At 28.8% G+C, this 15,946-nt stretch overlaps 3 protein-coding genes across 3 annotated transcripts; 2 read left to right on the top strand and 1 right to left on the bottom strand.

Annotated features, from left to right (window-relative positions):
* Positions 1 to 1,675: 1,675 nt before the first annotated feature.
* PmUG01_04020200 (conserved Plasmodium protein, unknown function) lies at positions 1,676 to 7,516 on the top strand (the record flags this gene model as incomplete). Its single annotated transcript, XM_029003198.1, has 1 exon — positions 1,676 to 7,516. The coding sequence occupies one exon, from the start codon at positions 1,676 to 1,678 to the stop codon at positions 7,514 to 7,516; it is 5,841 nt and encodes a 1,946-aa protein (XP_028859656.1).
* A 2,033-nt stretch (positions 7,517 to 9,549) lies between these two features.
* PmUG01_04020100 (mitochondrial ribosomal protein L12 precursor, putative) lies at positions 9,550 to 10,488 on the bottom strand (the record flags this gene model as incomplete). Its single annotated transcript, XM_029003197.1, has 2 exons — positions 9,550 to 9,611; positions 9,699 to 10,488. 2 exons carry the CDS (start codon positions 10,486 to 10,488, stop codon positions 9,550 to 9,552), a joined length of 852 nt encoding a protein of 283 aa, XP_028859655.1.
* Positions 10,489 to 13,046: 2,558 nt separating this feature from the next.
* On the top strand, positions 13,047 to 15,182 carry PmUG01_04020000 (peptide chain release factor subunit 1, putative; the record flags this gene model as incomplete). The annotated part of the gene is made up of 3 exons (XM_029003196.1): positions 13,047 to 13,123; positions 13,591 to 13,745; positions 14,128 to 15,182. 3 exons carry the CDS (start codon positions 13,047 to 13,049, stop codon positions 15,180 to 15,182), a joined length of 1,287 nt encoding a protein of 428 aa, XP_028859654.1.
* Positions 15,183 to 15,946: the final 764 nt, after the last annotated feature.

Genomic DNA, 15,946 nt, shown 5'->3' with positions numbered 1-15,946 from the left:
GTTTATACGTAAATACGTTTATACGTAAATACGTAAATACGTAAATACGTTTATACATAAATACGTTTATACGTAAATACGTTTATACGTAAATACGTTTATACATAAATACGTTTATACGTAAATACGTTTATACAGTAAATACGTTTATACGTAAATACGTTTATACATAAATACATTTATACGTAAATACGTTTATACATAAATACATTTATACATAAATACATTTATACATAAATACATTTATACATAAATACATTTATACATAAATACATTTATACATTTATACATATATATATATATATATATGTACTTTTATATTACTACTCTTCCAATCTTTAATTTTTGTTTACATATTATTTAGCAGTATATATATATAATACATACGTACCTGTTAAATCTTGAATAGTTTACGCTTCTCAAAAAAATGTACACAATATATTACAAATAACATATATACAAATTGTAGTAAACATACTGCTATGCTAGTGATTTATACGTACTACTATGCGTATAGTTATCCCCCTTTTTTTTTTTCTTTTCTTTTCTTTTTTTCTTTTTTTTTTTTTTTGTGTAAAAAGCGTTAAGCATCTTGAACAAAGCAACAATTTTGTTATTTACAATGTGAAATTTTTCTTATTCTAAAAAAAAAAATAATAAAACAGAAAAAAATATGCTGCATATCTATATACATATATATAAATAAACATATGTATATATGTACGTATGTATAAATGAACAAACATACTCTTACATACGTACATTGTGATGTAAAGTCACTTAACCTTGTTATATCCCCCCGAATGAAATAGCCACGGTAAATGAAAGTTTCCTTAACATGTGCAGGTGAAACATCAGTTATAGTAGTTATATGTTTATGCATTTTTATATTCTTATATTTCTCACTCATTATTTTTTTTTATGCGTACTTTAATTTAATATTATTACCTCACTTTAACTTTTTTTTTACATATGCGCCCTTCTATATACATATATATATATATATATATATATATATATATATATATTTACAAATACATTCACACATATATACAGGTAATATATATATTCACGCGTATAAGTACACATATTATTCCTATGCTTATTTACATATGTGTATATATTTTTGTTGACATATTTTAAATTGAAATAATCTATATTTTTAAAAAAAATTTTGCTTTTATTTTATTGCATTATTAATCCTTCATTTTCGTTCTTTATCAATTGCCTTCGTCGCGTCCGTTTTATTACTTATTTTTCATCATCTTATCACCATCTTTTTGAAAGCTATTTTAATGAATGATTAGTAGATCATAATTTAAAAAATTGCAAAGGAAGAGAATAACATAACGCAATGAATTAAGTACATCTTTTCGACCTCGTCTTATTTCATTTCCTATTCCTCTTACGATTCCTGTTACGAGTCCTATTAATATTCCAATTTCTATTCCATCACCTATTCCTCATCATATTCCTATTCCTGTTATTCCTTCTGTACCTCTTTCTCTGCCACTTCCAATAGGTGTGTATTGCTTGCCTTCCCCTCCGAACCCACCAACAGATTAAAAGTGCCCTACATACAGACATATATATATATATATATATGTGTGTGTAAAAAAAAAAAAAAAAAATGAACACATACAGAAATAATAATGGGCAATTTCAAGAATATTCGATGAATGATGATTCCAGTGTAAACATATTTTTAAACAATTCGGATGTAACAAGTAATGATATGAGGACAAGTAGGGAAACACTTATGAATTATGAACGAAGTAATAATTTTGCAAATAATGGTAATACCATTCAATTTATGAAGAAAGCAAGAAATAATAAGATGCATAATAATAATATGCATAATAATAATATGCATAATAATAATATGCATAATAATAATATGCATAATAATAATGTGCATAATAATAATATGCATAATAATAATATGCATAATAATAGTATGCATAATAATAATATACATAGTAATAATATACTCAATAATATTACACATAATAATATACCCAACAATATTACACATAATAATATACTCAACAATATTACACAAAATAATGTACTCAGTAATAATGCACATAACAACAATGAACTTAATCATAATATACATAACAATAATGTACATTTTGAAAAGAGTAATAATAGTATGCACAAAAAATTAAACTTAATGAATGCGAATTATATGAATGAACAGAATGATCATACAAATTTTGGTATGAAAAATTATAATATAAGGACAAAAGAAGAAGAAAATATTTTACCAAATAACATAAATGGAGTGTTTCAAAAAAATAATATGAACATGTCAGGCGAAAATAATTACTTCGGTAACCCATATTTAAAAAATTTTAACTATGGAATATCTGATGAGAGTAGCTTCAACGGCAGGGTTGGAGGGAATGATGTAGGTAATATCGCAGCTAATTCCGCAGCTAATTCCGCAGCTAATTCCGCAGTTAATTCCGCAGCTAATTCCGCAGTTAATTGCGCAGTTAATTGCGCAGTTAATTCTGTAGGTAATATCAAGGGAAATATCGTAGGTAGAGTAACAAACAGTGTGTCAAGGGCCATGCCGAGCAATAGCTATCATAATAACAGAATAGGCGATACCTACAAATATGGGCTGAATGAAAATGTACATGAAGAGTTCTTAAATGCAAATATGAATAGTTTCTTTAACATGGATGGTAATAATAGTAACAGTAATAATAGGGAAAGGCATAATAACAGCAATGATGGAAGTAATAACAGTAACAGCTTGAGTGTTCATAAGAGTGAAAATAATAGCATTCATGGTAATAATAATATGAACAGCAAGAATATGAATTACTTAAATGAGCTAGGTAATATAAACAATCTACAAGTTTTAAACAATATGGGTGTGAATATAAATAATATATATGATGGTTTAAGCGCCATCAATGAGATGAATAACTTGAATCATTTAAACGATATGAATGATTTAAATAATATTGGTAACTGTAGAAATGTGGACGATGTAAATAGTTTACGCAATTTTAGCAATGTGAACCACGTGAACAACCTGGTCAATACGAGTGGCATAAACAATATGAACAACCTGACCAATGCAAATGGTATGAACCGCATGGACAACATGAATCGGTTAAATACCTTGGGTGATATGAGCAATATGCATAATAACACCATAAATGATATTAACGTTTTAAATAGAATAGAAAATGCAGTAGGAAATAAAAATTTAAGGGATGTAAACAAAATAAATGAACATATAAATAAAAGTAATAGTTTTAACTCAATAAATCATATGTACACTTTTAATAACAACACGAGCATGAGTAATTCAAACCCATCTATGCAGAACTTGAATTGTATTCATTCAAATGCAGCATCATGTGTTCGTAATTTAAAAAACGACAGTGAGTATGGTAAGTTAGTGAGTAACGAAAATGTAAGCATTGTTGATGGTAACAGCATGCACACCGGTGTAAGTAATAAAGGCATGACTGGCTATATGACCAGCAGTATAATTAACAGCGGCATGGTTAACGGTGTAAAACACGTGGGAAAGTCAAACAGCTACAATAATTTAAGTAGTGTAGGCGGGTTCAGCAATATTCAAAATATAAACAGCATGAACAGTACAAACAATATGGTAGGAACAAGTCATGTAAACAACAATATGAGTAGTACTAATAGCACAAAGAATATTATGAATGCAGGCAGTTTTCATCAGTTAGGTAGTAATACTAAGTATGGCTCTTTCTACATGAATGACTACTTGCCTAACAATGATAGAATTAATAATTCGAAATTATCATATAACATTAATGGTAATAGTATTAATAATAATTGTAATAATAATGTGTTTAGTAACACTACCCCCCCTGAGGGTTGTAGTAACAATGGAAGCATTAGCATTAACAATAGCATAAAAAGTAATGTGCATAGTAATAATAATAATAATAATAATAATTTTAATTATTATTATTATAGTAACAGTCATAGTAATAGCAATAGTAACTGCAGTAGCAGTAGTAGTAATAGTAATATCCGAAATAAGAGCATAAAAAACTCGTACATAAAAAGTAAAATGAATTTTCCGACAGTGTCAAATAGCACAGTTATGAATCCGCAAATGATTCATAGTACACACCCAAGTATAACTTATGAAAACAACAAAATTACTCAAGAGGTTAGTGGAAGGAACAGTGGGAACGATATCAGTAATTCAAACTTCAACGGAAATGGAAGCAGTAGTATGAACATTAGCACGTGCGTTAACATTGGAGGCTGTGTCAACAGTTGTAGTAATAAGAACACTCTACCGAATGAACTACCATACAGTCATTCGTTATATAGTGATCATCGTAGCAAATTGATGTTAGGGAAGAATAGCAGTTATGATCAGAATAATACTTTCAAGCAGAACAATATTGTAGAGAATATTAATAGAAACATTAATATGATGAACAGTTATGCCATTGATAGCAGCGTCCCATATAATCATAATAGCAATATGTTTAACAATAAAAATTGCGCAGACTCAAATATTTTATTAGGTGATATTGATAGTAGTATTTATGATGAAAACAAGATAAAGAGTAATAACATGAGTGGTATTGCAAAACCCCCTTCTTACATGAACAGTAGTAATAACATGTTGAACTACAGCAGTAATAATATAAGTAACGATGTTCACAATGTTAGTAATGGCGTTCATAATATTAGGAATAATATTAATTGTAATAGTAACATCAAAGTTAACACCGGGGAGGGAATGAGTTGTAATAACATCCTTATGAACGCATGTGTTGATTATATACCCCCTATCACTAAGGAAGAATTAAACAAAAGTGAGTATTATTCGAAAGCGTATTACATGAACCAAATGCATCAGTATCAGCCCCAGGCAAATCCCCCCTCTCATCCATCACATCTTCCGAATTTGCAACAGCACTTGCATATACCTGTACAACCGCATGCACATGCTCCTCCCTTTCAGAATAATTATGATTCCTTGCATGATGATGGCAATGCTTACATACATGCAATGAACAAGTTAGAGAAAAATAAAACAAAAGGAAACCATCTCTATGCAGAAGAGAAAAAAAAGAAAGAAAGTAATGATGAAATAAAGAGGACAGTGGAAAATGAGAGAAATAGGACGAGTAACATAAAAAGTTTGAGTGAGGGTAATCCCAATTTTAATTATTATAACGGCTTGGAAAATTTAGACGATTTAAACAGCATGGAAATTCTGAACAGTGTAGGCAACTTGAACAACCTGAACGTGGGCAGTCTAAGTAACAATGGTAGTAATTATTTTTATGACCCCACTACAAGACAATATGTGTTGGGCTACCCTAATGTTCCCAATACATCAAATGCAAATGAATTGATGAATAGCAGTCCGATATATTACAAGCGGGAAAAAAATTTTCACAGCGTGAACAACCTGAACAACGTGCATAATATTCATAACTTACAGAGTAATATAAATTCAAGGAGCAATAAGGAAAATCTCAATTTGCAGGAGGGACGGCTTTCCAACTATAACTACAATAATAATAGCAATATTACATTAAATAAAGACATAATAGAAATGATACTAAGGAATAATAAAAATTCCTTGGATAAAAGTTTTAATGAAAATATAAATCTAGCATACACGAATTACTTAATGAATGTCAGTTCATCCTATTTAAGGAAAAAATCATTAGAAGAAAAAAAAAATATTAGCAACAAGGGGCATCATGGTAGTAGGGGTAAATACAATTCAGGTAATAAAGGGGGTACTATGAATGTAAAGGGGAATAAAAGTAAGAGTAAACAGAAGCATAATGCCAAGGGTGGGGGAGTTGAAAAGGTGAGCCAGTCGAAAGAGGTGAAGAAGAGTGAATTGGTTGAGTTAGACATAAATGATGTGGTTGAGGTAAAGGTGGCTGAACCGAGTGAGAGTAGGAAGACTAAACTAGGGGGAGAAGAAACGCATGAACAGAGTGAAGCACTATTAAGTGAGCTCCATGAAACAGGTCCTGTTGAAGGAAAAGAGACAGAAGCAGCAGAAGCAGAAACAGAAACAGAAGCGATATCAGTATCAGTAGCAGTTGATGGGGGGGTAGAAGCAGATGGAGAAACACAGACCAAGGTAGAGGAGGAGAATCTTTGCACCCCCGTGGATGCTAAGGACTTGGGGGAAGTAATGCCGGTGAAAAGGGAACATTCAAAGAGAGGAAGAAAAAAAAAAATCAAAAGTTTTGATTGTAAAACGGTAAAAACGGAATTAAGAAATGATTGTAAGGAGGTTAAACGTAAAGGAAGAAAAAGGAAAATATATTTTGATCCATATATTAACATTGTAAAGGATAAAGAAAGGACTACAAGAGAAAATATGCAGAAAATGGTATTAAAAGAATCGTATGAAATGAAGGAGGAGTTGGAAAAATTGAATAACGAAATGATACTATATTATAATCAAATAAAAAATAATGATGGTATTCTTTGTGATCAGAATAATTTTGCTAATCATAGTATAAAGAATGTATTATATTTTTTAAAATGTAAATTAAATAATTTTAATGTAAAAAATTCATTAAACAGTCATTCAGAAATTAATGTGCTTATCAATAATTTTTTATATGTTCTGAGGATAATAAATAAGCATAAAAAAATTTTAGAAAATATATATAGTTTTAATTTCAATACTGTGAATGAATTGGCAGTAAGAAACTATTTTGAGAAGCATTTTCCCTTTGTGAAATGTTACAGGCCTACTTACGAAATAATGGACCAAGTGAAAGTGGAAGAGATGGATGAAGAATTTTTAAAAAATAACAATAGCATTGTAAATGGTAACAATAGCAATAATTATAGTAATGACGGAATTTGTTTATTTAAAGACAAGGTAAAAAAAAACTATGATAAGAAAAAATTGGGAAAATTGTCGGCTAGCACATACGGGAGTAGTGCACGGCCGATTACCGATATGCATAGTAACAACAGCAGCAACGTTAGCAGCAGTAGTAGCAATGATGATGATGATAATGTTAAATGTAAAGAAATAATTTGCAAAAGTGAAAATTTTAAAAATATTCCTTATAATAGTAACACACTGCAAGATAATATAACAAATGGCGTTAATGGGGAAAATTTTTCATTCTTAAATTATGGCACTGCAATATACTCAAATGGTAACAAAATAGTAGAAATGGAGGAAAATCACCTTAACAGTCATAATATTGACAACATGATGGAGGAAAATCACCTTAACAGTCATAATAATGACAACATGATGGAGGAAAATCACCTTAACAGTCATAATATTGACAACATGATGGAGGAAAATCGCCATAACAGTCATAATATTGACAACATGATGGAGGAAAATCACCTTAACAGTCATAATATTGACAACATGATGGAGGAAAATCGCCATAACAGTCATAATTTTGACAACATGATGGAGGAAAATCGCCTTAACAATCATAATTTTGATAACATTAAGGAGCGTAATAACTCCAGCTGAATGGAGGAAAAATATGTGAAAAATATGGACATATAAAATATAATAAAAAAAAAAAAAATAAATAATAGCTTTTTTTAAAAAATATAGTATTGTCGAAGATAATTCAAATGAGAGAAGGGAAAAATGGATGGAAAAAAATAAAATAGAAGAGAATAGTAACATTACGAATAATGTAACCGTACCCAAGTGAATGACAAGTTTGATAGAACATAAAAGAGTAATCAAAGGTGAAAAAAAAGAAAGGAACATATAAAAGAAGCTAAACAAGTATGTTGTAGTGCTGTAAAATGAGATATATAAAGTGAAAGAGAAGAATGTTAACTGACAAGGCTCACTAAGAGTGTTAAACATTGTCATGTACATATAAAAAAAAAATGTGTTTAAAAAGGATCAAGAAAGAAGATAAATTCGAATAATGTAACGGTAAATGGATATGAAGATAAACGGAAAAGAGTACAAAGGGTAACAACGAATGGTCCTTGTAAAGGTGTAGTGTAGAGGTTGGTCTTATGCAAAAAAAAAAAAAATTAAATATTAAATAAAAATGTAAATTCACATTTATATTAAAAATTAAAATCAAATCCATATTTGCTTTATATTTAATTTAAACTTAAATTCAACATGAATTTAATTTAGTTTGATTTGGTTTAATGTGATTTACTGTAATGTCGTTTTATTTAATTTGACGTATACTTAATTTAATGCAATTCAGTTCAATTCAATTCAATTCAATTCAAATATTATGTAATTTTAGTTCAAATAATGCTACACTTGGAGTAACGCAATAAACAAGGCACTTACGTAAAGCCAGCGGTTTAAGTTTATAACAATTTTTTAAAAATTACTTTTAATAAATTTATTTTTAATGAAATTATTTTTAATGAAATTATTTTTAATAAAATTATTTTTAATAAAATTATTATTTTTTTTTTTTTTATCACAACTCATCATCGCTACCTTCCTATTAATGTAATAAAAAAAAAAAAAAAAAAAAAAAAAAAAAAAAAAAATTCGTTGCAACCTTGAATTATTTTTAAATGTCTTGAAATTTATTGGAGCTATTTGAAGTTGTGTGTCAAGTGAAAGAGTGTAAAAAGGCTACTACAAAAGCGAAAGGGATGAAGTGAACATAAAACATACAGTTTGAGCATGCATGTACGAGGTATTACTCACATCGACTACAAAAGGACAAAAAAACAAAAAAAAAAAAAAAAAAGCTACTGTTTAAACACGCACACATAAATAATGAAAGAAGTCTATTTTGTGAGAACACCGTGTGATGATGTCTTAAGGAAATAAAAAAAAATAAAGGGAAAAACGTGTGTAACGTATAAAAATAGAGAAGAAATACGTCGTATGAACAGTGCACATTTTTTGCCTTTTTTTCTTCGTAAATGCGACGTTTTTGCAATGACAAAATGAACTTTTTTCAATTAACCCCACTAGTGTCCGTTGTGTACGTATGTAGACCTTTATGTAGTACGTTTGTAGCACGTACGTAGTATGTATGTGTTTATAAGAGTATGTACGCCCGCATGAATTCTATATGCACGCGCACCTTTGTAAATATTAGGAGCTGCCACAAATGCCGAAGCAAAATCTGTAGCAAAAGCTGTAGCAAAAGCTGTAGCAAAATCTGTAGCAAAAGCTGTAACAAAATCTGTAGCAAAATATGTTGCATATTTTAAAACTTCACAAACAGATACTTTTAATGGTATGTTTTTTTTAAGTTAATTTTTAATAAAAAATTGTTTTATTTATTTTATTTATCTTCTTTTTTTTCCTTATTTTCCTTATTTTCCTTATTTTATATATTTTCTTTAATTTCTTTTACGCACTCCTACATGCATATGTACAAACACATTTATGCATGTTTATTAATTGTAGTTTTTTAAATCCTGAAAAACAGCATTTAGCGATGAGCAAAAGAGAACACACCAGACTCGCGTATGCAGTACGTACATACATATAATGCACACATATGTGTGTATTTTATTTTATTTTTTTCCTTTTTAAAATAAAAACAATTACCGTTAATCTAAAATAATTGTTGCACCCAATTCTTCAAACCTCTTTTTCATTTCCTCTGCTTTTTCTGCCGGGACGTCTTAAAAAAAAAAAAAAGGGAAAGATATGTAAAGAGAAGTGAAGCCGTATGATGAGAAGCGGAATGTAGCTGCACGATGAAAAGCAAAGCAGAATGATATGAAGCAAAGCGATGCAGAACGATGATAAGCTGAACAACGCAATGGTAACTCACTCTTCTGGATGTAGAAGGGGGCGCTTTCAACCATGTCCTTCGCTTCCTTCAATCCGACGTTGGTAATTTTTCGTATCTCTTTAATTGTGTTAATCTTATTTTTAACATCGAACTGCTCAAGCTTAATGTTGAATGTGCTTTTTGTCTTTTTTTTTTCTTCTTTTTTTGTCCCTCCTGTTGGATCTTTTTCCAGTTTTGTAGTATCCATATTCATATGTTCACTGTTACTTCCCGTATAGACACTACTGTTGTTATTATTATTATTATTATTATTATTCATATTTATTTGGCTATTATTTAAAGGGGGAAAATGTGTTGCTCCAAAAAAATTAGAAGGGTGTGGAAATGGATTTCTATGAACAAGATAAGAATTATTAAAATTTTTATTGCCCTCTAACTTTTCTTGACAAATATCACAAAGATCTGCTGCTTCTATTAAAGTTAAATTCAAAATTTCATCAACTAGTTTTAATACTTTTTTAGATGGTTTTCTTTTTTTTAAATCTATATCCTCTTCATTCTCATTTGTATTGTTACCACTAACATCTTTTATCTTATCAAAAATATTGAAGCTACTACTATAATATTTTTTAAAAATTATTTTACTACTTCTTTTGCATTTGTCAACAGAAGAAATGCTGTTACATCCAATCACATCGTAAAGGTTGACTATGCTGAAATATTTCCTCATAGGGAATTTACTTTTTTTCATTGCTTTTTTACGTTCTCTAAGTGCGCACTCGCACACTCGCACACTCGCACACATACATAAACGGACACACATACACACGTACACACATACACACGTACATACATACACACGTACACACATACACACGTACATACATACACACGTACATACATACATACATATATACATATATACCTATGTATGTGGAAATTTAGAAAAGGTTTGCCCCCCTTTAGAAGAACTAAAATAGTAATTCTGATTGGCTTGCTACATTTGTAGGTACTTGCACAAGTGTACTCACATAATATGAACGGCCACCCACTCTCACACTATTCATTATTTAAAAAAATTTTTTTTTTTCGAGCTATTTTAGTATGTTTAATACTTGGTGTATTTTATGTATACATTATGTTATTTATTATATGTAAATATTATACGTACATACATATGTACGCATGTAAGTATGCATGTACATATTTAAGTATGTATGCACATATGTAAGTATGCATGTACATATTTAAGTATACATGTACATATGTAAGTATGTATGTACATATTTAAGTATGTATGCACATATGTAAGCATGTATGTACATATTTAAGTATGCATGTACATATTTAAGTATACATGTGCATATGTAAGTATGTATGTACATATTTAAGTATGTATGCACATATGTAAGCATGTATGTACGTATGTAAGCATGTACATATGTACAAATGGTATGTGTATATACCCCTAATGTTTTACGAACATACACTATATATTTTATTAGTACATCGTAACGCTTCTTAGTTTTTAAGTCTTTTGATAATTGTTTCTTAACATACAACAAAGTAAAAATGTCATAAAGAATTAAATAAAACAAATGTGGAAATATATTTATAAATGTATAATTTTTTATATATGTACATAGCATTATGTTATGTACATTTATGTATACATTATTTATACATATAACATGATTTTTTTTTTTATTTTTTTTTTTTTCTCTTTTTCACTACGTCGTTGTATACGCATATTATATATGAGTAATACTGTAACCTTCTTGAAAGATTAATTAGAAAACATAAAATAAATCTATTTATTCGTTCTACCTATTCATTTTTGCATTTCTTTTTTTTACTTCAAACGTTTTACTTTCTTTTTTTCTATTTCTTTAAAAAACGTAATGAGAAGTGAACAGTGAGTTGTATATAGCAAACAAATAAATAAAAAAATATAGCAAAATTTAGCAAAATATAGCAAAATATAGCAAAATAAGCAAAATATAGCAAAATATAGCAAAATATAGCAAAATATAGCAAAATATAGCAAAATATAGCAAAATAAGCAAAATAAGCAAAATATAGCAAAATAAGCAAAATAAGCAAAATAAGCAAAATATAGCAAAAAAACGCAAAATGAGATAAAGTAAATGTCAATAAAAGAATTAGCAAAAACGATTAAGAAAAACGCGAAATAGCATTGAAAAAACTTAAAACAAAAACATTGAAATGAATTAAAAAAAAAAAAAAAGAAATCAAAGTTTTAAGCTATAGCAAAAGCTAAACTGAAGTTAAAGCGAACCGCCTCATAAAAGTACAGCAATAATAAAAATGAGAAAAGAACAAAATTTATAAAAAGTCAACAAATGGGGCATAGTTAAAATCATAATTATTTATAAATCTTATATCAAGATGTAATTATTTTACACCCATATATATATATATATATATATATATATATATATATATATATATGTATATGTATATGTATATGTATATGTATATGTATATGTATATGTATATGTATATGTATATGTATATGTATATGTATATGTATATGTATATGTATATGTATATGTATATGTATATGTATATGTATATGTATATGTATATGTATATGTATATGTATATGTATATGTATATGTATATATATATGTATATGTATATATATATGTATATGTATATATATACGTAAAAATATAAAATGTACTTGAAGATTTAATGTCATTTATTGAAAGGAAAATAGCTTGTATGAAGATGTGAACTGTTTCAAAATATAGAGAAAAATAGATTTTATTTTTATCCTATATTATTTATTTTTTAAATATAGAAATTATATATGCAGCTACATGGAGCTATGTGCAGCTATATAGAGCTGTGTGCAGCTGTATAGAGCTATGTGTATCTATGTGTGCTATTTAAACACCTATATGCCATAAGAGTTACAAAGCTCTTCTTTTTTTTAAACCCATAAATTCTTGTTTATTTTTTTATGATAAACTGTATGCCATTATTATCATTTCGTTTATTTTCCGGTTGCATTTTTTTTTCCCCCCCCCCTCTTCCATCCCCCATTTAAATAATTAATTTATTATTATTATTGTTACACAGTCGTGCTACTGAGTAGCAGTAATGTTACGTGGTAGTAATTATAATTAATAGTGATATCATTTTTATATAAACATCAATTTGCGTTCCCATTATTTACTATTCACTCTATTTTTTATATTAACACCATATATAGCATTTACACTATTTTCATATTGACTCTGTTTAATATTAAAAAGTGTATACCTGAACAGATCTGGAACAATGGAAGAGGATCGTGATGCCAATGTAGAGCAGTGGAAAATAAAGAGACTGATAAAAAAATTAGAGAATGCGAAAGGGTATAGGACAATATTTAAATGAACAACTTTATGACTACGTAACGTTATGAGTGATGATATGTGGAAACTGTTATGAAGCTTGACCACAGCTTGTTTAGAGCTCTCTTAGAGCTTGTTTAAAGCATGTTTAAAGCATTTGTTAAGCTTATTTTTAGCTTTTTATATTGCATTTAGAGCAGTTACGTAGGCTCGCCGTGTAACCATATATATGAATATATATATATGTACATGCATACACGCACGTGTGTCCGTGCAACAAGTAGGAGTTACTGTTGCTCTACCTTTTTACATGCCCAGTATTAGTTACTCTTAGAAGCTCCTTTTCATATATGTGATATATCTTGCAATTGTTTGTACATCCATATTTCACCATCGATTCATCAGCACGTACAGTGCTGTTATGTTTTATTTTGTATTTGTTTTATTTAAAAATTTTTTTTTTTTTCCCCTTCACTTTTGCTTTAAAGAAATGGAACGAGTATGATAAGCTTAATTATAAAAAACAAGGATGAAGTTTCACGCATAAATAAAATGCTGGCTGACGAACTGGGAACTGCGTCCAATATTAAAAGCAGGGTTAACAGATTAAGTGTGTTGTCGGCTATTACGTCCACGCAGCAAAGTAAGGAAACAATTGGCGAAAAATAAGCGGAAAATAAGTGAAAAATAAGTGAAAAATTGGCAAAAAATTGACTATATATAACTGTACAAATTAACGTTAAAATGCAAATCGGTTTGGTACTTGTCCGCATATGTGTGTATGCGCGCAAAAAAATTTTACCTGACCAGTGCATGCAAATGCGCGCGCATTTGCAATATCGTTACTTTATTTTGTTATTTTGTTATTTATTTTGTTATTGATATTTATTTTGTTATTTTGTTATTGTTATTTATTTTGTTATTTTGTTATTGATATTTATTTTGTTATTTTGTTATTGTTATTTATTTTGTTATTTTGTTAATTTTTTTTTTTTTTTTTTTGATTACTCCCCTTACCCGTGCAGAGTTAAAGCTATATAGCAAGACTCCACCTAAAGGACTAGTCGTGTACTGCGGAACAGTCATAACAGAAGATGGGAAAGAGAAAAAGATGTCCATAGACTTCGAGCCATTCAGACCAATAAATACGAGTTTATATTTATGTGATAATAAATTTCACGTTGAAGCTTTAAAAGAGTTATTAGAGAGTGATGATAAATTTGGGTTTATAATAGTAGATGGTAATGGAGCATTGTTTGGAACAATTCAAGGGAATACAAGAGAAGTAATAAGAAGATTTACAGTAGATTTACCAAAAAAACATGGTAGAGGAGGTCAAAGTGCATTACGTTTTGCACGTTTACGATTAGAAAAAAGACATAACTATGTAAGGAAAGTGGCTGAAGTAGCTACATCTGTATTTATAACAAATGATAAAGTAAATGTTACAGGGATTGTATTAGCAGGTAGTGCAGATTTTAAAAATGATTTATTACATAGTGATATGTTTGACCAAAGATTATTTGCAAAAGTAATAAAAATTGTTGATATATCGTATGGAGGTGATAATGGATTTAATCAAGCTATTGAGCTAAGTGCAGAAGCTTTACAAAATGTTAAGTTTATCCAGGAAAAAAAATTAATAGGAAAATTTTTTGAAGAAATAGCACAAGATACTGGAAAAGTTGTGTATGGAATAGAAGATACTCTAAAAGCATTAGAAATAGGTGCAGTTGAGTTATTAATTCTTTATGAAGGGTTGGATATTATTAGGCTGACTACAAAAAATAGCGTTACAAATCAGACAAAAACTATTCATATATCACCACATGATGAAAAACAAGAATCTTTATATAAAGAAAATAATGTAGAATTAGAAGTGGTTGAAAAAATATCGTTAACTGATTGGGTTATAAACAATTATAAAAAGTATGGGGCTTCCTTAGATTTTGTTACAAATAAATCACAAGAAGGGGCTCAGTTTCAGAAGGGGTTTGGTGGGTTTGGAGGAATGCTTAGGTATAAGTTAGACCTCAATTTGTATGATGAAGATGTGGAAAGTGATGTCGAGCTGTTTTGAAAAAGGGTGTTGATGAGAGGGAGAAGCTTTTTAACTGTGCGTGTGGCAAGTTATCCCCTTTCCTAGTTACCCACAGGTGAACAGATGATAAATAAATGGAAAAAAATAATTTTGTGCGTGCCTGTTTTTGTAAACGAGAAAAAAATACCAGCGTAAAGGTGCAGCGGTGTAGCTGTGTAACAGCGCTACTTCCAGCGGGGTTTTCCTCCGTATGGCATAATAATAATCCCATTTATTATGCTTCATTTTGTGCACTTTTTTCCTCCTATTTTGTCATTTGTTTTGTTTAGTTTTCTTATTACCATATCTTATTTTTGAGCTGCACTTATCTTTTTCACCTTCACATTTACGTCATATCGACTTCATATCGATTTCATATCAACTTCATATCGACTTCATATCGACTTCATATCGACTTCATATCAACTTCATATCGACTTCATATCGACTTCATATCAACTTCATATCAACTTCATATCAACTTTATATTTACTTTATATGTTTTTTTATAATTTCTATGTATTTTCGTCCCATTTTGTTCCCCTCCTTTGTTCGAATTTTTTATTTATTTTTCAATTGAGCAGAAAAATTGTTAAAGCGTGAAAAGTCACATTTTCAATTTATTTTACAAAGTTTATTTTAAAAAGTTTATTTTAAAAAGTTTATTTTAAAAAGTTTATTTTAAAAAGATTATTTTAAAAAGATTATTTTAAAAAGATTATTTAAAAGAATTTATTTAAAAGAACTTATTTAAAAGAACTTAT

This window comes from Plasmodium malariae (assembly GCF_900090045.1).
Source record: "Plasmodium malariae genome assembly, chromosome: 4".
In the NCBI taxonomy this organism is placed as follows: domain Eukaryota; phylum Apicomplexa; class Aconoidasida; order Haemosporida; family Plasmodiidae; genus Plasmodium; species Plasmodium malariae.
The sequence above is the reverse complement of the archived record's forward strand: the minus strand, read 5'-3'. Positions and strand labels throughout refer to the sequence as shown.